This window comes from Phycodurus eques, chromosome 5 (assembly GCF_024500275.1).
Source record: "Phycodurus eques isolate BA_2022a chromosome 5, UOR_Pequ_1.1, whole genome shotgun sequence".
In the NCBI taxonomy this organism is placed as follows: Eukaryota; Metazoa; Chordata; class Actinopteri; order Syngnathiformes; family Syngnathidae; genus Phycodurus; species Phycodurus eques.
This window is the reverse complement of record NC_084529.1, coordinates 23,468,667-23,493,305: the sequence shown is the minus strand read 5'-3', so window position 1 is coordinate 23,493,305 and position 24,639 is coordinate 23,468,667. Positions and strand designations below refer to the sequence as shown.

General features: G+C 39.5%; 1 protein-coding gene across 2 annotated transcripts in view; it reads right to left on the bottom strand.

The window, feature by feature from the left end:
- The window catches only part of kcp (kielin cysteine rich BMP regulator), a 39,214-nt gene extending 15,652 nt beyond the window's left edge, over nt 1-23,562 (bottom strand). For both annotated transcript variants that reach the window (XM_061678195.1, XM_061678196.1), the window contains exons 1-25: nt 23,407-23,562; nt 23,168-23,261; nt 21,805-22,331; nt 20,241-20,313; nt 19,006-19,310; nt 17,396-17,564; nt 12,459-12,517; nt 11,228-11,321; nt 10,164-10,246; nt 9,773-9,869; nt 9,536-9,615; nt 9,343-9,428; nt 9,166-9,256; nt 8,967-9,066; nt 8,313-8,398; nt 8,142-8,235; nt 7,907-8,035; nt 6,697-6,803; nt 6,531-6,624; nt 5,429-5,602; nt 4,646-4,728; nt 4,000-4,093; nt 3,426-3,608; nt 1,714-1,884; nt 1,249-1,422 (exon numbers count right to left, since the gene is read on the bottom strand). In XM_061678195.1, the coding sequence (XP_061534179.1) occupies nt 1,249-1,422; nt 1,714-1,884; nt 3,426-3,608; nt 4,000-4,093; nt 4,646-4,728; nt 5,429-5,602; nt 6,531-6,624; nt 6,697-6,803; nt 7,907-8,035; nt 8,142-8,235; nt 8,313-8,398; nt 8,967-9,066; nt 9,166-9,256; nt 9,343-9,428; nt 9,536-9,615; nt 9,773-9,869; nt 10,164-10,246; nt 11,228-11,321; nt 12,459-12,517; nt 17,396-17,564; nt 19,006-19,310; nt 20,241-20,313; nt 21,805-22,331; nt 23,168-23,258 (3,244 nt within the window). In that variant the 5' untranslated portion in view covers nt 23,259-23,261; nt 23,407-23,562. The remainder of the gene's footprint in view (nt 1-1,248; nt 1,423-1,713; nt 1,885-3,425; nt 3,609-3,999; nt 4,094-4,645; nt 4,729-5,428; nt 5,603-6,530; nt 6,625-6,696; nt 6,804-7,906; nt 8,036-8,141; nt 8,236-8,312; nt 8,399-8,966; nt 9,067-9,165; nt 9,257-9,342; nt 9,429-9,535; nt 9,616-9,772; nt 9,870-10,163; nt 10,247-11,227; nt 11,322-12,458; nt 12,518-17,395; nt 17,565-19,005; nt 19,311-20,240; nt 20,314-21,804; nt 22,332-23,167; nt 23,262-23,406) is intronic.
- Nucleotides 23,563-24,639: the final 1,077 nt, after the last annotated feature.

The window sequence follows — 24,639 nt, the reverse complement described above, 5'->3', positions numbered from 1 at the left end:
ATGAAGACAAATATTTGGAGCGTGTTGTCCTTTGGATTAAGTGTCACAAAAGAAAGCCAAAAAAGGCCAAAGAAAAAGCAAAACAAAGTTCACATCTCATAATAATATTACTTTATTCTCCTGAAATCAAACTTTTGTCCCCATATTAAAAGAAAGAAATGTATATTAAATTTCTTCAAAAGATTCTAGTAATATATATTATATAACTTATTTTTTTAAAGTTATTTTTTATAGTAATAGATATAGATATTTGTTAACATCAATATTATTGATCATCCTCATAAAATTGCATATTTTGTCTTGTAACAAATACATTTTCTAGTCACCTTTTAAGGTATTCTTGCTTTTATTGTTGCTTCATTTTTGGATTGATTTTAGTTTTTTGTTTGTAATTTTATTATTCTATTACACACTTAAGACATTTTTATTCTTGTAATATATAATTTATTTTTAAATCATAATATTATGTGAAATTCTTGTAAAATTCCGATTGCTTCTCATAATTTTTTTTCTAGTGACTTTAAAAAAAATCTTGTAATAATCCATTCTCCTCAATGTTTTTCCAGCGATACCTGTATTTTGACTTTTCCATCAATCATCATCATCATATTTTTGTTGTTGTTTTAAAATCAAGTTTATTGTTTTAAAATCAAGATTTCTTTTCACAGTATTAACATTTTTGTAATATTATTCTTTAATAAAGACGTATTTTTTTCTGGTAATACTTTGATTTTTTTCCCCTCATAATATCAGGGCAATATCAGAGCATCGAATCGATCGCAACCGGACTGTTCTGTTTGCAACAAGGCTTAGTGAGGACACACTAGCCGGTATTTGTGTGGAAGACTCAACTATTTATGCTCCAAGTCTTCCACACAAACAATGGCTAGTGCGTCCTCACTAAGCTTTGTTGCATGAACTGATGAAGCCTGCTCGGATGAGAGGCGGATCGTCTTCTAAGACAAACAAAACTCTCCAGTTGCGATCGATTCAATGCCCTGAGAATGAAGCGACCTGAATGAATGAGGATATTCACAGGCAAGCTCATACTATTATAACTTCATTCTTGTAAAGCGTAGGGTTTTTTCTTAGAGTACTACAATTTGGTTTGACCAAACTAATCAAAACTTTAGTCTTTATTATTCACTTTATTCTCGTAGAATGAAGACATTTTCCTGTGATTGTACATTTTTCTTTCCTTTTTAAATCCCAACTTCATCATACACGCGAGTTTTAGCTCCAACTCACGTTCACATTCTCCACAGCATTGTCCCGGCGCGTTGTACGGGTGGCGGCACTCAGCGTAGCACGGCAGCTTGGTGCAGACCACCTCGCCCGCATAGCAGTAGCACACAGCACACGGGTCTCTGTCGTCAGCAAACTCAGTGCCGTCGGCGTGTTCGCTCCCGTTATACATGCAACCTGCTCAAACCAGCCAATGAGAAACTACTCAATATACACTACTCACAAAAAGTTAGGGACACTGGGCTTTCGGGGGAAATTTCAGAATGAACCGAAAAGGTAATATAACCTTTATAAGTCATCTTAATTCCACTTTCTCTTCACTTTTTAATTCAGGAAATGTATTTATAAAGGAAATGTATTCATCAAAATCCTGAAATTTCACCCAGAAGCCTAATATCCCCTACATTTTGGGAGTTGTGTATGTTTCACAGTAGATGTTGATTAACGTTCAGATGAAGTTTTCCTCACCTTTACAGGACATGCAGCAGTGTCGCTGCACAGGGTGCTTACAGTTGCTGGGGGGGCAAGGTTTCCTCTCACACCTTACGGACCCTTCGTGGCACACGCACGCAGCGCACGGGTCCGAGGCGTCGTCCCACATTTCCCCGTTGGCTCGCTCACGACCTTCATACAGGCAGCCTGCAGGACATATGCTCAAGGGCTACATTTAAAATGGACAGATGGAACCGGTCATTTGTCGATGAAGTACAAATTTTTCCAACCATCCATCCATCCTTTTTCCATTGCGGTTAGCGTCACTAGGGTCGCGAGTGTGCTGGAGCTTATCCCAGCTATTTTCGGGTGAAAGGCGGGGTACACCCCGAACTGGTCGCCGGCCAATCGCAGGGCACATATAAACAAACAACCATTCGCACTCATATTCCCACATTTTAGAGTTTTCAATTATTTTTGGGATGTGGGAGGAAACCGGAGTGCCCGGAGAAAACCCACACAGTCACGGGGAGAACATGCAAACTCCACACAGGCGAGGCCGGATTTGAACCCGGGTCCTCAGAACTGTGAGGCAGATGTACTAACCAATCGCTCACCGTGCTGCCGTTTCCTTTTCTATTTTTGGTTTTAGTGTTTACAACATTGATTATTTTTCTATTTAATTTTAACAGTTACAATAAATAAATTGAAAAATTCTTTAATAAACTAGATACAAAATGTACTGTATTGTAAAATGTATATTTTTAAATTATTATTATAAATATATTTACCACTTATTTAATAAAATGAGGAAAACATGTTCAGAATCAGAATCATCTTTATTTGCCAAGTATGTCCAAAAAACACACAAGGAATTTGAGCCGCTCTAGTACGACAACAGACAATTGACAGAGAACACTTTTGAGACATAAAGACATTGAGAAAAACAGTCACTGAGCAGTAAAGGGTTGCTAGTTATCTGGTACAAATTATTATTATTTTTTTTTTTGACAATTGTGCAAAAAGATGCAGAGTCCTCTAGCACTTAGACTTGACTTGTTGACTGTATATCTATTTTTTTATTTTACATTTTTGTAATATTTACAAGAAAAATAAGCAGTTGTTTAATAAATTAAAACATGTGTCTGGGGAGAGGGAAGTCTGGGCTTCCCTGCTTTAGCTGCTGCCCCCGTGACCTGACTCCGGATAAATGGAAGAAAATGGATGCATGGATGGTTTATTTTACCAACATTTGTTCTTGTATTATTTACAATAAATTAATTCACAAAATATTGAATACGCTTTTTAATGTATATGTAGAATCGTTTATTTTACTAATATTTTGTATTACTGTTTACAATAAATCTATTAACCAATGACTTAATGAGAATAAATGTCAAAATACATGTAAATATGTCACTGATGGTGCAGTGGTACACTCGCCTGACTTTGGTGCGGACAGCGTGGGTTCAGTTCCCACTCAGTGACGGTGTGAATGTGAGTGTGAATGGTTGTCTGTGTCTATATGTGCCCTGCGACTGACTGCCGACCAATTCAGGGTGTAGTCTGCCTTTCGCCCGAAGTCAGCTGGGATAGGCTCCAGTGCCCTGTGACCCTACCCGGGATAAGCGGTGTTGAAAATGGATGGATGGACATGTAAATATATAAAAACATTTTAAAAAGAAACACTGGCAGAAATCAATAATAAATACATATGATCTCGCATCTCCCCTGCTCTCACGTCTTACCTTGGCAGGTACGGCAGCAGTCTTGCGTGACGGGGTGGGAACAGGAGGCGAAGGGGCACGGCTTCCTCTGACAGTTCACCGTACCGTTGGCGCACGAGCATAACTGGCAACGGTCCGACGGCGAGTAGAAGCGCTCGCCGTGTCGGTACGTTTGGACCTCCGACTCGCAGTCCGAAGGGGGCGCTGCAGCCAGAACAAGTCACGTATGAGCAAATACTGAAAGCAATACGGAACATTCGTCCAAAGTGCACTTTTTTAATAATCGCGCTCTCTGCACTTGCTTCTAAAAGTGGGGATAGATTTATGAATTGAGATTTTCCATTTGTCATACCATATGAGTTTCATACAGCAAGCGCCATTATGTTTAATGACATATGGCTTTGGCCTGAGCACGAAAAAAGGAAAGAGGTGTTTTTCAGCAGATAACCCAGGATAGGTTCCCCAATAACTTTTACAATTTTACAATTAGGCAAATTCACAAATGTGAAACTGCAAATATGCGGCAGTTCACTGTAGTTCTAATATAATGATCATAATCACTTTCCTACTGTGATTTTTGTTTGCACTACCTTACCAGGACACTTGGGGCAGCAGTCTCCAGCCAACACGTGCGGGTTGGCGCATGACAGCGGTGGACATCTCTTCATAAGACATTGGACATTTCCATTCTGCAGGAGATAAAAAGACTTCTTTTTTATATTCAGCCTAATTTAATATCATACTTAAATAGCGGAACCTCCAAAGTCAAATGCCCGACAAGTGATATCATTTGGAGTTCAAGCAGCATTTCTCTCAAAATTCAAACAAAAAGCGTCGGGAGCAGCCGATTTTCAATGAACCTAACATTCTGGTTTTTGGGAATGTGGGAGGAAGCCAAAGTACCCGCAGAAAACCTACGCAAGCATTGGGAGAACATGCAAACTCCATACAGGAGTCCATATTCTCAACCTGAACAGCAGAACTGTGAGGCAGATGTGCTAACCACTATTGCACTGTGCTACCTGTGACATCACAATTCAGCAAAATTCAGAATGGCTTGCTCATAAACGATTTACTTGGTTGTGTACTACACATTTGACAGGTGGACAGGCACTCCTCAAACACAGCAATTTGTATACAAGCAATTAAAATATACATTTTAAAACATTTCCTGAAACAAATTCCTTGTATTTACATGATTTACATGAGAAAAACAACCCAGTGTGGATGTGATTACTCACAATGCAGCTGCAGGTCCTGCATGCATCAGTGGGATGTGCAAACTGGTGGCCGTTGGGGTGCTCCTTCCCGCCATAGCTGCATCCTGAAGAGCAGGAAATCTTGCAAGTCATGTTGTCACTCATTCAGTCTTCATTGATAATTAATTCATTTCATTATTTGAATGTCTATAATTGCTTTCGGCGGCACGGTGGCCGACAGGTTAGAGCGTCTGCCTCACAGTTCTGAGGACCGGGGTTCAATCCCCGGCCCCGCCTGTGTGGAGTTTGCATACTCTCCCCGTGCCTGCGTGGGTTTTTCTCCGGGCACTCCGGTTTCCTCCCAAATCCCAAAAACATGCAGGGTAGATTAATTGAAGACTCTAAATTGCCCGTAGGTGTGAATGTGAGTGCGAATGGTTGGTTGTTTGTTTATGTGTGCCCTGCGATTGGTTGGCAACCAGTTCAGGGTGTACCCCGCCTCCTGCCCTATGATAGCTGGGATGGGCTCCAGCACGCCCGCGACCCTACTGAAGATAAGTGGCTCAGAAAATGGATGGATGGATGGATATAATTGCTTTCAAATTCCAATGTTTCACACTGTACATATTGGGTGTATTATCAATTGATGGATCTAGCTCGCTACCTCCTGTATGTGTGTAAGTAAGGCCATTTCAGTAGTGTGTGTGTGTGTGTGTGTGTGTGTGAGAGTCAGTAATGTGGGAGACCATTTCAGTAATGTGTGTGAGCGAATCATTTTTTTCAACTGTATTTGTATTGCATTTATCCATCTATCTGTCAGCTCACCGTTACAGCTGTTTCTGCAGCACGTCCCCAACAGTGGTGCGTTGCAGCGGGGCCGAGGACACTGAGCCAGCTGGCAGTCGATCCTCCCGCTCGCGCACTTGCACTCCTCGCATGCGCTCATCGGGTTGGGGAACGCTTGCCCGTCCACAAACACGTGGTTCTCAAATGAGCAATCTTAGGAGGAAGGGAGAACAACACATTTGAATGAATGAGGAAAGACAACAACATAGGACAGCTGTTATGGATATCATTCAGGATGACCTCTCCCACACTACAGAAAAATTATTTGCTCACACTCACACACAAACACAAACACACACACTACTTAAACACTTTTATACACACGACTGAAAAATTACCCTCTCACATGGAAAAGGAAAAACACTTTTACATGCACTACTGAAATGCTCTGAGACACAATACTGCAATGCTAACACACACACTACTGCAAAAAAAGTTGAAACACTCTCACACAACTGAGAAAAATTCATTCACATACACCACTAAAATGCTCTCACCAACTACTGAAACGCTCTTGAGTACACTAATGAAACAATCTCAAGTACATTACTGAAAAAAAATATTGGCTCACACACACTACAGAAATGCCCTCTTATACTACAGGAATGCGCTCAAATACACGACAGAAATGCTCTCACACAAACTACAAAAAAACTGCTCACATACATGACTGAAACACTCACTCAACGATTGGAATGCTCTCACATTCACTACTGGAGAATATATTCACTGACACACACAACTGAAATGCTCTCACAATCTACTGAAACACTTTCACACATTAGTGACATTCTCTCTGATTTTGATGTAACGTTTTCACATTCACTACAAATAATTATAAAATAACTCAAACAACTCACAGTACTGAAACACACTGCTGCAATGCTCTTACATTACTGAAAAAAAGTATTTGCTCACATGCATGACTCTGAGTCTGACACACAATGAAACACACACACATGCGCACACACACACACCACTGAAATGCTCTCACAAACTACTGAAAAATTATTGGCTCATACACACTACTGAAACACACACACGCACACGGATGGAAGGACGGACAGACAGACAGACAGACCTGGACATTTGGGGCAGCACTCTCCAGCTTCTGTGAACGGGTTGCTGCAGTTGAGTGCCGGACAAGTTCTTCTCTCACACTCCACAGTGCCGTGCTGCAGGGGGGGGAGGGGTCACAGGGTCAGCAGGGAGGAGTGTGAAGTCCAACGTCTCGGTCTCACGCTCACCAGGCAGGTGCAGACGTGGCACGGCCGCTCGGGCGTCCCGAACGCCTGCCCGTTGCCGTAGATACGGTGATGATACGTGCAGCTGTCACACGCCGCGCAGCAGGAGCCTGACAAGAGGCACAACACATACATTGATTTTTTGTACCCTTTGAATATTACAATATTAATATATTAATATTATTTCCTTTTTTCTCGTGATATTATGACTTTATTCAAGTAAAATTGTGACTTTTTCTCATGTCACAGTCTTTTTCTTGAAATATTTATATATTTTTTTACTCTTAATAATCAGGTTTTATGTACTTTTATTAAAAATCATAATATTGCATCTCTTTCATCTTAAAATAACACCTTTTTCATGTTATGATTATTTCTTTACTCTTGGGATATTTGACTTGACGCTTTTATGAATATTCCAAGATTTGGTATGAATATTTGCATTTTTTCCTTGTAAAATTATAATAGACAGTAGTTAAATGTTTTTCTTATGATGAGTTTATTTCTTTTTAACGTCAGAATACTGACGTTTTGTCACATTTCATATATTTTCTTGTAAACCTTGTAATATTTACTTTTTTCTCCTAAAATGTATATGCCTTTGTCCAATGATATTATGATAGTTTTTAAATTTCTCCATGTAATATGTAATATTAATATGTAATATGTAATATTATAAGTCCATGTAATATTATAAGTTTATTTTGCTTGCTTTTTTAATTGAAAACTCTAAATTGTCCGTAAGTGTGCATGTGAGTATGAATGATTGTTTGTTTATATGTGTCCTGCGACTGGCTGGCGACCAGTTCAGAGTGTACCCCGCCTCTCGCTCAGAGTTAGCTGAGATAGGCGCCAGGACACCCCAACCCTAGTGAGGATAAGCGGTGTAGAAAATGGATGGATGGATGTCATTGTCATAATATTGAGATATTAACTTTTTCTTGAAATATTATTTCTTCATTTTTCTAAAATTAAAATTAAAATGTAAAGTTCCCTTTGATAAATTTCAAAATGATTCTAGCAGTATTTTTGTAATTTTGTTTTCTCGTTTTCTCTAAATATGAATATTTATTTCTCTTAATATTATAATTTTTTTCTTGGAATAGTTGGACTTTTTTATCGTGTTCAATCACAACTTCACACACACACATACACATACACACACGCACACACACACACACACACACACACACACACACACAGGTTTAGTTACCAGGGGTCTTAGTGGGATGCAGACATGTGGTGGGGGGGCACTGGATGCGGGTGCACTGGGGGTCTCCATCCACACATTCGGGGTGCCACTTGGTGCCATCTTCATACTCGGACCCATCCAACTCACATGCTGACGCACGAAAACCAAGATCAAGACCATGTCATCCATCCATGCAAACATACTGTGGTGTACCTAATGACGTGTCTGATAAGATAAGAACTGCGAGCGCGTCTACCTTTACAGACGGGACAGCACCGATGTGGGTCTCGTATGGGGTCGGAGCATTGCACGGGAGGGCACTTTTCTTCGTGGCAAACTACGTTTCCGCTCTGTAATGCGGAAAATGCATGTCACAGAATGATGCTGAATTGAAAAGAAGAAATAAACGTTGGCTGTGTGGACTTGCCCTACACCTGCACTGCAAGCACGGTCCACTTCCGGGTGGGATGAACACTTTTCCGTCGGCATACACCCTCCCTTCAAACTCACACTCTGTCAGACCATACACACACTGAACATTGTAATATCTTTAGGATATTACTTTTCAAATATTCAACTTTTTTCTTGACAATATATATTTTTCTTGAATCTATACAGTTTTTTAATTTAAAAAAAAATAAACATATGGAAATATAAGACTTTGTTCTTCTTCAAAACATGACATTTGCCTTGAAAATATACATTTTACATGCGCTTTTTTTAGTTTGTTTTTGTTCAACTTTTTTCTTGATAAATACAACACATTCTTGAAAATATTAATATTAATATAAATTGACAGTTGTTTTATGAAAATATAAACTTGTTTCTTGAAAATAAACTACTGTCTTCATGAAAATCTCACACTTTTTCTTGAAAATGTTTGACCTTTCTTGAAAATGTATGACATTTTTCCCAAAAAAGGAAGCTGTAAAAGATACAAAACATTTTTCCCAAAAATATACAACCTTTTCTCAAAAATTGTAATTATCTTTAAACTACAAAACCTTTGTTCTCCAAATATCTATAACTTTTTTTCTCACAAATATAATACAATATAATATACCTCCTATACAGTACAAACCATTGCAGGCTGGACAACACTCTCCCTTGCGTTTCGCTGGGTGGCTGCAGTGTGGTGCAGGACACGACGCCTCCGTGCGCTCACAGGACACTTCACCTGCCTGACAAAACACATTGACTGTATTACACTCACATCAACTTATCAATTTCCTCATGTAATAAAGTAACATTAAACACTACTAATCGAAAGCACAACTCACAGAGCAACGGCACTCAACGCAAGGATCATCTGTGGACGGAAACTTCTGTCCATCCAGGTGCACTTGAGACTCATACTCGCACTGATCACACCTACGAGCCACATAAACATACTGGATGAATATCATTGTCTAATAGAATCGATGAATTGATTAATGGGTAACAGGTGGCTGTGTTACCGTGGACAACAGTCTCCGGCACGATGCACAGGATTTTGACAGAACAGGGCAGGACACGGTCGAGGTAAACATGCAACATTTCCATCCTGAAACGGAACACAAACACACACACACACATCTATATATAAATATATATATATATCTCACATAAAATAATACTGTGTTAATATATCACCACAATTGTTCAACATACCACACATAAGCATTCTTCACAGCGATCTCCTGTAGGGATCACAGCTCCATTTGGGAAATGGTGACCATTCACACCACAGCCTGAAACACAGTCACGGTTGCACTTAACAGCACACTCACGTACACACACACACACACACACACACACACACACACACACACACACACACACACACACACACACACACACACACACACACACGCACACACACACACACACACAGTTACATGACAAGACCTTGGCACACTGGACAGCAGGAGTGGCGTGGAGGAGGCGAGGGGTTGGTACAGGGCAACGGGGGACATGGCTCCCTCTCACAGCGAACATCGCCCTCCTGGGGGCAGAACACCATGTCACTTCTTTGGTGCAGAAATAATTATACATATACTACAAATAATGTATCTTTGTTCATCTTTCTATGTCAGCGATGTACAGTGACAGGCAGAACAATTACATGCTGTTCCACTCCCACCATTGCCACCACACATGATCTTAATTTCAATACACTGTATATACTATTTTTTGTGATATTTTTTGTTTGGTGGTGTGCCAGGAGAGTTTAGCTAATGTCAAATATGTGCCCCGGCTCAATAAAGGTTGGGAAACATCGGGAAAGACTCCCACTCACAAAACAGTGGCAGACATCACACGGACTCTCGGCTGGCCTCCATTTTACGTTGTGGTCATAACGCACACTGGCGTGGAAGCAGCCTGAGGACACAAATTCACTGCTGTATTATCAAGCAGGATTTTTCTCTCAAAAATATATATATTTTTTTAAATCGCAAACAAATACAGTATGTCTTTTTGCTGAATATACATGCCTTTTTTTACCCCCCAAATATAAAAAGTTTTCTTCAAAATGATTTTTCTTTACTGCAAAATAAACTGGGTTTTTTCCCCCAAAAAACTTTGAAACAAATTTTGAAAATACATCATTTTTGGGGGAAAAATACAAGACTTTTTCTCAAAAATGTTTATCTTTTTGCCAGAAAAGTATGTTGCTTTTTGTATTGAATGTACGACTTTTTGTCCTCAAAAATAAAATAAAGATTCTTGTGAATATACAACTTTTTCTCAAAAATATATTGCAAATTTAGGGGAAAATATTTTACTTTTTTTCACTAAAATATGCGACATTTCACTTTTGTTTACCTTTTTTTACTTTAGTTTTTTTCCCTCAAAAATATGTTATTTTTTCTTAAAGATACTGTTAATAACACTTTCTTGAAAATATGATTTTTTTTTAAATATGAGGTTTTTCTAAAAAATTATTTACTTCTGTTTCTCCAAAATCAGACTTTTGTCTTGAAAACTGTTTTTTTTTTAAATTATACAACTTTTTCCCCCCAAAACATGTTTTTCTTGCAAACATTTTTGGGTAAAATATATCAAATGTTTTTCTCAAAAAAAAACTACATACAGTTTTTTTCTAAAAAAATATATGACTTTCTTCCTTGGAAAAAAACAACAACTTTTTTTCCCAAAAAAAAAAAAAAAAAAAAAAAAAAGATTGTGATCGTGTGATGAACGCACGGCAGATTGGACACAACATCAAGTAGAATACATACGACGTATCCAATTAGCTCACAGCAACAAAAATGTCATGGGTTTTGAATTTTACAGGTTGAAGTTTGACATGAATACATGAAGTTGTCGATTGCTCTTGACACAACGGCTTCGATGTGTTACCTTTGCATCGCTGGCAGCAGTCTCCAGGTCCACTCTCCCTTTGTGTGCAGTCAAGCGGGGGACAGGGCACGGCCGAACAATCCCTCTCACCCCCCTGTGTTGGCAAACAGAGGATCATTTCAGTTTGATACATACATACACAAAAGTGACAAATGCATCGACACACACCTTTGAATCTTGTGTTAGAATTTGGTTCTCGTAATATATGGCCTTTTTTCATGTTGATATCAGGACTTTATTCTTTTAAAATGATGACTTTTTTTTCTTGTACTTGCTAATAACACAACTTTATTTTCTGAAATCAACTTTTTCCTCATATTACAACTATTCTTTTAGTGTAATAATATTGACCATTGATTTTTCATATCATATTGCATCATTTTCTTGTGATAGTTGTCTTTTTTTTAATGATAATTTTTAATGAATTCAAAATTATGACTTTGTGGTCATGCTACTTTAGACTCATAAAATTTTGAATTTATAGTCATATTTAGGCTTTATTTTTAGAATATTAAATCTATTATCAATTTCTTTTGCATTATGAGTATTATTCTCATATTACAGTTTTTCAATTGATATCTTTAGTTCTAATGTATTACTTCTCCTAAATAATGTTTTTATTGTAAATTATATATTTTCTAGTAATATTTTTTACTCATAAGATTGAATTTATTCTCTTGTTTTATAATGATATATTTTTCTCAAAATATGAAACTGAACCCTTCCCAGTAATACTTTTTCCTTTGTTCTCTTACGATATTTTTATTTTTACTTTACTACAACAATTCTTGTAATACTTCTACTAGGAATATTTTTTTCCTAATATCATTATTTCATTCTGCTAAAATCTGAAGTTCTTTCTTAAATGCAGGTAACTTTATTCTCCTAAACTTATATTTTTTGTAATATTATATTTTTTAGTAATAGTTTCATATTTTCTGTAATGTTATTACAGTATTCTATTAAAATTGTATATTTCTTCTATTTATAATATTATTCTGACAGTAATATTTTAATATTTTCCTTGTAATATAATGTATTTATTGTGGTAAAATTAGAACTAATGCTTTTTTTTGTTTTCTTTTAAGATTTTATTCTATTAATCATTTTTATTTTTGCATTTGTAATATAACTTTATTCTCATGAAATTATATATTTTTAATTAACTCTCAGAATTATTTTTTTTTCAAGAAATACCTAAAATTTTTTTGTCGGTGTTTGAAATACTCACCCCACAGGTGTTGGCGCTGTGGGACACATTATGAACTCTCGTGTCTTGTGGCTCACAGTCTGGGGAGAGTAACAAGCATCAAGTTCTAGTTATACAGTAGTGTGTATTATATGTGTGTGAGAGAGAGAGAGAGCGAGAGAGAGAGAAAGAGAGAGAAAGAGAGGGAGATGCAAGTGGCAGGACTGCACTGCTGGGCCACAAGAAAAGGAATGTGGAAAGAATGATGTCAGTGTATCAGCAGCAGGTTTTCGCCAGGTCACTCACTGCATGGGGAACATCTGGCTCCACTCATAATGACAGGGAGGCGCAACGTATGTCATGTCACATGCTTCTCTGAGCAAACGCGTCGCGTGAGGAGGGCCGGTCGGGCCTATGAAAGCCTTTTGAGCTGTTATGAGGTCCAGTATTCTCTTTGCCCTCACTAGTAAGACAGTTCAGGGCATTTTTAGAATGACTTGTCTTACTAGAAACGCTCTTTCCAGTACTGCCTTCCGCTACTGTATGGTAGTTCTGCACACGAGTAAGACAAATACATGTTACCAGTGAGGAAAAACAGTGCACTAGCTGAATACTACGTGCTACTAGTACGTGCTTTACGAGGAGGAAGTTGCAATGGTACGAGAAAAATGGTCATTTTATGAGAATAAAGTTTTAATATGAGAAAAAAAAAGTATAATTTTTTTCACATCACAATAGTCCATTATAAAAATGTGAATACAAGAAAAACATATTTTTGTGAGATTAAAGTTGTAATATTTTAAGGAAATAAAAGTAATTTCAATTGGGGGGGGGGGAAACCTCGAGAAATAAATTATATTACAAGAATAAAATCCAAATATGTGGAAAATAGTTGTAATTTTAAGATAAATAAGTTGCAATATTATGAGGATTTGTTCTTATTTTACATTTTTAAAAATCTATTACCAGAAATACTGTACTTAGAATATTATGGAAAGAAGTTGTATTTAAAAAAGAAAAATGCAATATTATGAGAAAAATGGGAATGGAATTTTTGTTGTTATTGTACTAATAGCACACAGTTGACAACTAGTGCTGTTCTGTCTTACTATTAACACGTAGTCATCCCATTAGTATGTTCAGGTTATCATACTTGTACAGAAATGTCATCGTGTAGTGGGAACAGACACAGTCATTTTACTAGTGAGCTGTCTTGTTAGTATCATATTTTTCCACTATACGGCCTTCCACTACTGTATGACATTTCTGCACACTAATAGGAGAACTTTACGTTACTAGATCATGTAGTTGTGTACTTTCCTTTATGGCAAGCCTTTGGAGCATTCATTAGATATCCTTGATATCCAGAGCTTAAGGCCCATGTACTAGTGCACTCTTTGTCCTCACTAGTAAGACAACTTTTATATACTAGTACGAGAACTACATGTTACTTGTGAGGAAGAATCTTATCTGGAGGATTTCCTGTCGATCACATATCACGCACGCACGCACACACACACACGCACACGCACACGCACACGCACGCACACGCACACACACACACACACACACACACACTGACATCAGTGCCTCTGTGGGAGTTCACCAAATGACTTTTGCTTGGCTTGGACTTTTTGGGAGATAATGACTTTAATTGTGTGTTGGGGGGAGTTTTAATCATAGAGAGAGGAAGATTATGGAGTGGCCTGCAGCCAACAAACATTTCCTCTAGCAAACCAAGCGTGAATGAGATCAAAGTTGGTGTGTGCCATCGTGTGTGTGTGAATCAAGAGTGAGCATCTGGAGTCTCCTCGGGCCGACACGCAGGAACAATTAATGGCGAGATGGAAGAGAAGGCAAAGGGAGATGATTATGTGGGGAAGCAGGGATCAACTAGTTCACACTGGGGACGCCAAGTGGTAAGATTTCAATGCGGTAGCACAGTAGGGGTGGTTAGCACGTCTGCCTCGCAGTCAGAAGATCCAGGTTCGAATGTACTGTGTTGTGTGGGTTTTCTTGGGGCACTCCTGCTTCCTCCCACATTCAACAAACATGTAGAAACCCCAATTGCAACAAAATTGGGACCTTGTGTAAAACATAAATAAGAACAGAATGCGATTATTTTCAAATCGTTTCAACCTACATTCATCGGAATACACTACAAGGATAAGATATATAATGTTAAAACGGATTAAAATTGTTTTGTTTTTGCAAATATTCTCTTTATGAATTTGATGCCTGCAACGTGTTAAAAAAAAGTGGGACAAGGAAAACAAAAGACTGGGAATGTTGAGGAATGCTAAAAAAACACCTGTATGGGACATTACGCAGGTGAACAGGTTAATTGAAAACAGGTGAGTGTCATGATTGGGTATGGAAGCAGCATGGGCAATAGGCTCAGTTGTTCACAAGCAAGGATGGGGCGAGGTAAACCACTTTGTGAACTACTGCGTGAGCAAATAGTCCAACAGAACTTTAAGAACGTTTCTCGATGTACAATTGCAAGGAATTTAGGGATTTCATCATCTACGGTCCATAATATCATCAAAAGATTCTGAGAATCTGGCGCAATCTCTGCATGTAAGCGGCAAGGCCAAAAAGCAACAGTGATTGCCCGTGACCTTGGATTCCCCCAGGCAGGCGGCACTGCAATAAAAACTGGCATCATTGTGTAAATGCTAATGCCACGTGAGTTCGGGAACACTTCAGAAAACCATTTTCAATTCACGCAGTTCGTTGCTACAGCTACGAATGCAAGTTAAAACTCTACCATTGAAAGCGAAAGCCATATTTCAACAACACCCAGAAACGGCTTCTTTGGGCCCGAGCTCATATGAGGTGGACTGATGCAAAATGTGTGCTGGAAGGACCATTCGGATTGTTATCAGCGCAAAGTTCAAAATCCAGCATTTGTGATGGGTGTGTTAGGGCCTGTGCCACAGGTAACTTGCACATCTGTGAAGGCACCATTAATGCTGAAAGGTACATACAGGTTTTGTACTAAGCAACATCTTTTTCCGGGTCGTCCCTGTTTATTTCAGAAAGACAATGCCAAGCCACATTCTGCACGAGTTACAACAGGGTGACTTCGTAGTAAACGAGTACCAGGACTAAAACTGGCCTGCCAGCAGTCCTGACCTGTCTCCCATTGAAAATGTATGGCACATTAGGAAGCGCAAAATACGCCAACAAAGACCCTGGACTGTTGAGCAACTGATGTTGTACATCAAGCAAGAATGAGAAAGAATTCCGCCTAAAAGCCTCAACAATTAGTGTCCTCAGGTCCCAAATGCTTATTGAGTGTTGTTAAAATGAAAAGCAATGTAACACTGTGGTAAATATGCCTCTGGCTCAGTTTTATGGAAACATGTTGCAGGCATCAAATTCAAAATGAGAGAATAATTAAGTTTATCAGTTTGAACATGAAATATCTTGTGTTTGTAGTGTATTCAATTGAATATAGGTTGAAAAGGATTTGCAACTTATTGTATTCCGATTTTACTTATGTCCATAGATGTGAATGAGATTGTGAATGTCTGTATTCGATTCAGTGGCGACCAGTCCTGGGTGTACCCCGTCTCTCGTCCCAAAGTCAGCTGGAATAGGCTGCAGCTCACCTGCCAGCCCAATGAGGACATGCACTAGCAAAAATCAATAGATGTGGACAAAAGTATTTGGACGCCTGGCAGGAAGTGAAAATGGAAACAGGACGTTTTAGTTCGGCCCAAAGCTGATTGCCGGGCTTGCTCTTGAGATCTTCCGCACCAAACTCATCTGAGCATGCATTTACGGCGCTAGCTTTGTGCACTGGGCCGCCTTCAGCCAAACTGTGTCTACAAAAGGACACTTCTCATACTTGACCTAAATTGACAGTTCCTGGATGTCCTGTGATTAATAGACCATGAGTTGCACTGTATCTGCTGAGTCCATAACAGAGGATTAGGGACAACATTACTATGTAGGGACTTTTGTCTTAACGCCCCTCTCGCTCCCCCTTTCCCTCCCTATTTAAGAGTCCTTGTAAAGTTGTGGTAAGCCAATAAAAACATAAACTCCTGCACAAAATGAATATTATCTCACTTTAAGTGCCAGTTGTGGGCGATGAGTCATGAGTGACACGCACCAAGTGTTTTTAATGTGATGAAACCAAATAGGCTCAAGTCAGTTGTCCAGTTGTGTTAACAGAGGCTGTATTCATCCAAGACCTGCACCGGCGCTTCCTGTGTCATCTCCTACTTTGGTGACTGTGCACGAACATTATTTGAATGATACACTGTTATATTTACTGTATATATTTCTGCTTTTTTTCTCGTAATATTATAACTTTATTCTCATCAGATTTCATTGTCGAAATCTTGCCATATTCAGACTTAGTAATTCGCGTGAAACTATTTTGCATTGTTGCAATATTACAACCATTTTTAAAAATGTAATTATTTTCTCATAACATTGTAACTTTCTCCATTAAATTCACAACTTCATGCAAATAGCTATGTGACCAAAAATAAACAAATGCAATTAAATTAAATAAAATTGAATTAGCTTGTCTATCAAATAAATTTTCCCCACTGGAAATGCCTTTAATCCGTTCCAGCCGCGCCGCAAAAAAAAAAAATCCCAAATTTTTTGTTACATGCATTTAATAAAGAAAAATATAAATGTATTGTAAAATATGAAAATATAAAAATAATACTGTACTTAATAAAAGAACATAGGGAAATAAAATGGTTCCATAAAGTATAGACTCATTTGGTTCACCGGATGTTTTCCGTCAGCACTCCCCCACCCACACCCTCTGTTGGCAATCAACCTGGGGGGCGCCAAGTAGGGCCGTTCCTCAATGTGCCATTCAAGCCAGCGCCACTATTGCAAAAATCCTCATCCCCCTCAGATGCATCAGGCAGAAACGATAAGATACGAAGAGTGCTGATAAGAGAAAGTCAGCTCTGATTAGCCTGTTTGAAGGTGGTTGAAGGTACCTCTGATGTTAGCTTGACACGTGACTGTTCCGGACGTACACGTGCACACGGTGCTGACGTCGGTCTGCCAGCTTCGGCCGTCCTCCACCTCGCCGCCTTCCCACATGCATGACCGCCGCACACATTCGCATCCCTCCAGGTAGCGCACTCGTGTCTGCAGATCCTCGTTCTATAATAATAATAACAATTCATAGGCGCCTTTCGGGAAATTCAAGGTCACTATACAAGCATACTATAAGAAAAGAATAAGAACAATAAAAATAACATCAACACAACATACATACTGTACAGTATATCAGTGGCCGGCAACTAAGTTTGGCAATTTTTTTCCTGATAGTTCAATCGGAGACCAAAATGAATAATGAACTACTGAACTCTATTTAATCGAGGATATCATTGGATAGAGATTGGAAACACAAATAAAATTAGCCCTAGTTTATAAGAATTGGATACGGATTAATGATTTTATGCCACGTTTTATGTCACAAATTTAAGTCCAGAAATCACTGTAAATCAATAGAAATTTTGTGACCAAACCTTGACTCTTTGGTAGAAAAATGCCCATATGTTTTTTTTAAGTGGAAATGAAAATGTGATGTTTCAATAGGCAATTTTCAGATTTCTCAATGGCAGCGTCCGCTCGAGCCATCTCATTCCTGACCACACGAAGAGCAAACTAACTATCAGCTTTACATCAAAGATCACAGAAAAAAAAGAATAATAATTGTTCATCGATCTGCCTGTCAATTGTGTCGAAATCCTATGAACGTATGATATGGACACCAAAATCGAAGATGTTGATCTTTGTAGGAAATACAAAGAGAAGAAGAGAAGAAAAGTATGCGCTCATCCTACTTATGTTTATCAACGCCAAGCCAACTTGTCTCATCTGCAACAAGGTTGCAGCCAGGACGTTGGCCGCGCGAAGTGGAAGTCCACCGCGGCTGCCGGAGTTCTGCCGGGCATTGTTATGCTTCGGGGGGAAGCCGGCGCGAGGGGCCCCCCTAGCCCGATCGATTGCAAAGCAATCGACGCTCAGACATGCGTTCAAAGTGACAATGTGTCCTGCAGTTTACATCAGTTGTCACCACTATCCATCCATCCATTTTCTGAGCCGCTTATCCTCACAAGGGTCGCGGGAGTGCTGGAGCCTATCCCAGCTATCATCGAGCAGGAGGCGGGGTACACACTGAACTGGTTGACAGCCAATCGCAGGGCACACATAAACAAACAACCATTCGCACTCACATTCACACCGAGGGGTAATTTAGAGACTTCAATTAACCTACCATGCATGTTTTTGGGATGTGGTAGGAAACCGGAGTGTCCGTAGAAAATCCGTGACAGAAGCTCTAACCAGTCGTCCAGCGTGCCGCTTGTCATCACTATTGTTTTCTTATTGGCCAATTAACGTACGCTCTTGTGTAAATAGTTACAGCCGGCACAGCCGCCGTTTTGTATACATTACTTCCGCATGTCGGTCACGTGGCTCAGTCAGCCATGCAGTGTATTTCTGGTGATGTTATCACGTCACATGGGTTACGCGGCCAACCAGGCGCTTAAATACTGCAATAGGTGAACCGCGATACAGCGGTATGTGTGGTTTGCACCTGAGCTTGAATAGCGTCCAGCATACGAGCCAGGTCCTCCAGCCTGTTTTCCAGCCTGCTCAGGCCCTCCTGGTGGACCTGGGAAACGGACTTCCGCCCTTGAGGGAGTCCTGGTGGCCCCAGGACAACTCTCCTTTGCAGCTGCTCACTCTGGGTGCTGTGTGGTGGAGAAAGACCACTCTGGACCGGCGTCCTGTGCTTTCTATTAGCTTTAGCGGTGGCGGAAGAAGCCCCCTGTTGCAGCACTGGGCCACTGGCATTGTGTGAATCCGTACTGTGCAAGTGAGTGGATGCCGGCAGAGCATCTATAAGAAGAAGTCATGAGTTTTTGAGGGAATAGGAGGGTAAAATACAGATACCCCTAAAATAATTTTTTTTCTAATTAAAAACACATTTAGGGCTAGTATGTAAACATAATGTTGAGTGGACTTTCTGCTCGAGGCCTAGGAACATTTCCAGGCCCGAGTTAATTGACTTAACTGTTTGTGTAGCTGCTGATGGAAAGACAAGACGTTAAAAAGCCAGGAAATGACATTAAGTGTGGCCTTTGGCACACTTAAATTGTAAAAATTTCACTAAAGCACGCTTGCAAGACATGATGTATTGTAAACTATACACCAAATTTTGCATGTACACAGATGTGCTAAAGAGAACAAAGACAAATCACACAAAAAGAGTGTTTTGAAACATTATGACCATCCAACATATGGTCATGGTTGAAAGAATCTAGTACTGCAAACATTGGGATGTATTGCATAGTTCCGGTCTTATACAAAATAGAGACAGTAGTAACTTTAAGCTTGTTTTCTGATGGCATATTTGATATTCAGCCAGATTTTGGCCCGCCTACATTTAGATTGAAACCTGCAAGATATTTGTCTTTTTTTCCTGAATCTGATTGTTAAAATTTTCTGTTCATCTGTTTTTTTTTACTAGAAAATGTCTTTGTAATTTCTAATCTAATTTTTAAATCCATGTTTTTACATACTTGTTTTTTAATTAGTTAATGAATTTAACTATTTAAATTTGTTTTTGTAATTATACTTTTTTTTTCTTTTAATCTTAATTTTGACATTTCTTCCTTTCAATCTGTTTTTGAAATCTAAACTCTTACACAGACAGAAGACCACACGCATGCGGGGATGTAAATACATCTTTCATTTGAAACATTATCAAACAGCTACTTACACTCATTTTTTTTTTTTTTTTTTTTTTGAACAGATGGAAATGTTTACCTGTCACATTGTCACAGTGCCAAGGACGTCTCTGATAGGCCTTCATTGAGATTTCTGCTTTCTTGAAATGACCCTGCGAAGAAGTCATAGCAAAACACATTGAGGCACTGCACCATCCCTTTCATCTCCCCCTGCGATGTGCCCATCAATCTGGAACAGTGTAAATGTATACTGAACAGACTACTTTTCCCATTGCTCCGTGGCCCAGTTTTAACACTCCCTTGATATATTGAGGCCTGCCTCACTTAATCGCTTCACTTCGCAGTTGTTTAGTCTCTATCTCTTGATTTGTCTATGCGCTTTCTTGTGTGAAAATCATCAATTTTGTGGGTTACTCTTCTAAAATCCTTTAAACAGGACGCATTTACCCAAGTGGTTGTTTCAGCAACCCTCACTGCATCAATTGGGCTTAAAATGAGAAATATATCTTTGGAGACTCTTACCTTGGGGAACCTATTCCTTTAAGTGGTTTGCAAAAATACCAAGGCCAAATTTTAACATGTTTTCCATCTTACCGAACGTTAGCAAAGGCCCGTTTATCGCATGTCTCTAAAGATTATGCTGAGTGGTTATCCAGTGGTGTGGGTTTTGTTATTTGGGATTTTCCTCCCCGATCTGCATGGAAAATCGTCAGGGCTGACAATCTTAAATGTAAAACCTATTCAGTATTTACAATCACAAATCCTTAATGTTTGTGCTTATAACAGCTGATGGGCGCTAAGAGTTCGCCTAGCTTTCTTCTTTTTTTTGTACAGCATTTCCTACAGTCTGGATGCCCTGTGGCACTGTCCTGCCTCTCACAGGTCAGTCTTGGTAATACGACAGACATCTGGTTTGGGGGAAAAGACCCGTGATTGTCGGTGGAGATAATTAATCAGACAAATTTAATTTCATTTATTTAACCAGGTAAGGAAATTGAGAACATTTTCTCATTGAGGCAATTTAAGGCTCAGTGTCTTGCCGAAGGACACTTGGACAGCAGACAGTTGGAGCTGGCTGGCTAGAAAGGAGACAGATGTTCTTAGCCAGCGTGGATTCACGCATTTTACGGCATTAGTACCACTAGTGGTACTGTACATGAGCTCTTTCTAGTGGTAAATGAAAGAATCCCTGCCCGTACAGTTCAGTTGTAGTTAACTTTTAAGTTCAATATATTTGTACTTCATCTGCAAGAACTGCTTGTTTTTAAACATTTCTTTGGGTAGAATTTTTACATAACTTTTATGTACATTTTAGTGGGAATTATTAACACATAGGCCAACTACGCTACTGTATTTAATGTTGGTCTTGATGGTGGTACTTAGTTGGAGAGCAAAATATTTTCTAGGTGGTACTTGGGATTCACTAATTTAAACTTTTAATACAGGCAACCTGCATTTTACTGTTTTAGCCGGGTTCATTGCACTCCCTGCGCCTTTTAGTTCCAGGAACTATGTGTAACAAGCATTGAAAGTTTCTAATTGGGGGAAATGCACATTTTGTTTTTAAGAGATAAATCACGCTAAATCTGGTTTGATAGAGACACGGAAATTCTACTCAAGATGTCATTTGTGCTAAAACTTACACTAAATTTGCTGTCTTTTCTCCCTGGTGTGCTTCCCAGGGTGACAACAACATCTTGCGGGAGTTCCAGCTCGAACTTCTCCTCCGGTTTTACGAGGACGACTTGGAGTTCTTGACAGTCCACAAAATATACGAGCCTGTCTGGCTCCAGGCTGATGGCCAACTGCACCCATTCCCCCGACGAGAAGGGGTTCGTCCCGGGTAAAAGAAGGCCCCGGATTCCCCCTCCCGCTTGGTAGTCCACACGCAATACGTCGTCCGGGGTGGAGGAGGTGAGCTGGAGAAGTGTGGTCAACGACGAGGCGGCGAGAGACAAAAGGGTGATGTTGGTGCCCTGCAGCTGCTGGCCCACCAAATGCAGCCCCATGCTTCCCTGGAAGTCGGAGCGCAGGATTCGGGAATATTCAGTGGGGAGCGTCAGGTGAGGCGCTCGAGGACGGATTCTGTACACGGCGCCCGTGGGACTGTGCAGTCTGGACACACCGCTCTTTGGGTGGGATATGTTTAGAGCTGAGAGCAGGTCAACCACTGAGGAAACATAAACAACACTTCACATATAATGCTGGAACACTGCCACGCTGCATGAGCAATGTGAGGCATTATTTACAATGGTTTTGTACTCAGATTGATAACAGATGGAACGGATCTTATTGCAGTTTATTACAGTGTTATGGAATGTCACATTAATAGAGTATGACTCTATAGGGGGAGAGAGATAGATAGATAGATAGATAGATAGATAGATAGATAGATAGATAGATAGATAGATAGATAGATAGATAGATAGATAGATAGAATCATAACAGGAAAATGAGTGAGTTAATTTTTGTATTATTTGTACATTATATTACTTAAATTACTTAATATTTGAATGTCAAACCATTCCACCCAGTTGTAGTTCATATTTTTTAAAACACTATATACAAAATGGCTTATTTTGTGCTGAATTGATCAAATGCACCAATGTGTGAAGTACCAGCTGACATCACCAATACAATAAATTAATAATAAAATCCATCCATCCATCTTATATACCGCTTATTGTCATGTTTTTTTTTGTGTGTGTGTGAATTTTTTTTCTCCTCATTCCAATAGCCATAGTTAACAAAAATATCAAATGTATTATTAAAGTACACTAAAGTGGAAGCAGCTAGAAAACAACGTTTTTATGGGTGTTTGGTGGGATGTATTATGGTCCTCTATTCTCAAACCATGATGGAGTTCTAGTTAAATATATTCTGGCTACAGTGCATTTTGAGCATTGGTGTGCGTTGTGTTACATGGCATTATCTTCAGTGCATTACAAATTAAACTAGGACTTGTCCAATATGAAGGTTAATGCATGGATAAGAAAATCCACTTACTGTTGTCTTGATATGGAGCAGACAGTCCTTGTACAGACATTGTCACCATCCATTGTATGTCCAACAAAAACAACACTATGACCATCTCCATTTTCTGCACGCAAAGAAAAAACACACCAGATACTATGATATCATTGAGTTTGGAGGTTCAGCATAGAGATGTTCCAGAGAGCATGCAGAGAGTGTGGACAGAGAACATCTGGATCTCCCCTTCCCTCAGTGGGCCACACGCAGCATACTTTTTTCACTGCTCCACTACACGTCCCCTGTCCTCATTCTTCTTCTGCTTGTAAGAAGAGTTGCAAGGTGAGCTGGAAGTCTTTGCGCTTTCCCAGTTCTTTTTTTCCCCCTACGTCTTCCTCTCTTGTTTTTCCTTCGTTTTGTTGGCCGTCACTCCACCCATCACGGGCAAGCAGTGTTGATTCTCTTACACCCCCCACCACCCTCCCTAACTCTTTCTTTTCCTCCCTCTCCTCAATCCCCTTGGCTATCAGCTAAACCTGGTGTGGAGCCTGGAGAGGAGTCATGAGACCCAATGGACAAGAAACACGTCGCCCCCCCCCCCCCCCCGTCCCCCGTCGCCCCCCCCCCCCGTCCCCCGTCCCCCATAGGAAATAATGCTAGTAGAAATAACCTCTTGCAGGGTCAAAAAGTCACCCTCATAAAACATTTAACTCTACAGGAAATATGCTGTGGATAACAACTTCATTAATTTTCACGACACCTAAAACAAAAAAGAGGCGTAAAATACCACAACACATTGTTTTTAACTGTACATAAAATGTTTTAAGGAACATTTTATCTTTGTTAACATACAGCCATACAAGTGTAAAAATAAGTAAAAGGCTATAATAAATCATGTAGTCACCCCTAATTTTGATGATGCATGACAGACATATTGAGTTCAACGAAGTGGAAGGCGAGTCATCGTCATGCGTTTTAACATTCTTACCTGTCATCAGAATCATCTTTATTTGCCAAGTATGTCCAAAAAACACACAAGGAATTTGTCTCCGGTAGTTGGAGCCGCTCTAGTACAACAACAGACTTTTGAGACATAAAGACATTGACAAAAACAGTCACTGAGCAAGAAAGGGTTGATAATTATCTGGTAATGCCGGTACAAATTTTAAACATTTTTTTGTGACAATTGTGCAAACATATGCAGAGCCCTCTAGCACTTAGGGCAGTGTGAATGACTAATATAGAAATAGTCCAGTGCAATGATCATTGTGCAAAGGGCGCCGAGACTTCAAGCGAGTAGTGCGATAATCTGGGACAATGTTGATTGTGCAAATGTTGCAGATACCCCTCAGTCAGTGTACAAGTGGGGCAGATGCTACTCTGGCATGAGTGGCCAGTATCGGTCAACAACAGATATGCAAATAGTGCAGCGTGGTGAGACAACTACAGTGAGTGCACGAGTAATATAGAATTGGCCTGACAGAAATGTGACAACAAACTCAAGACAA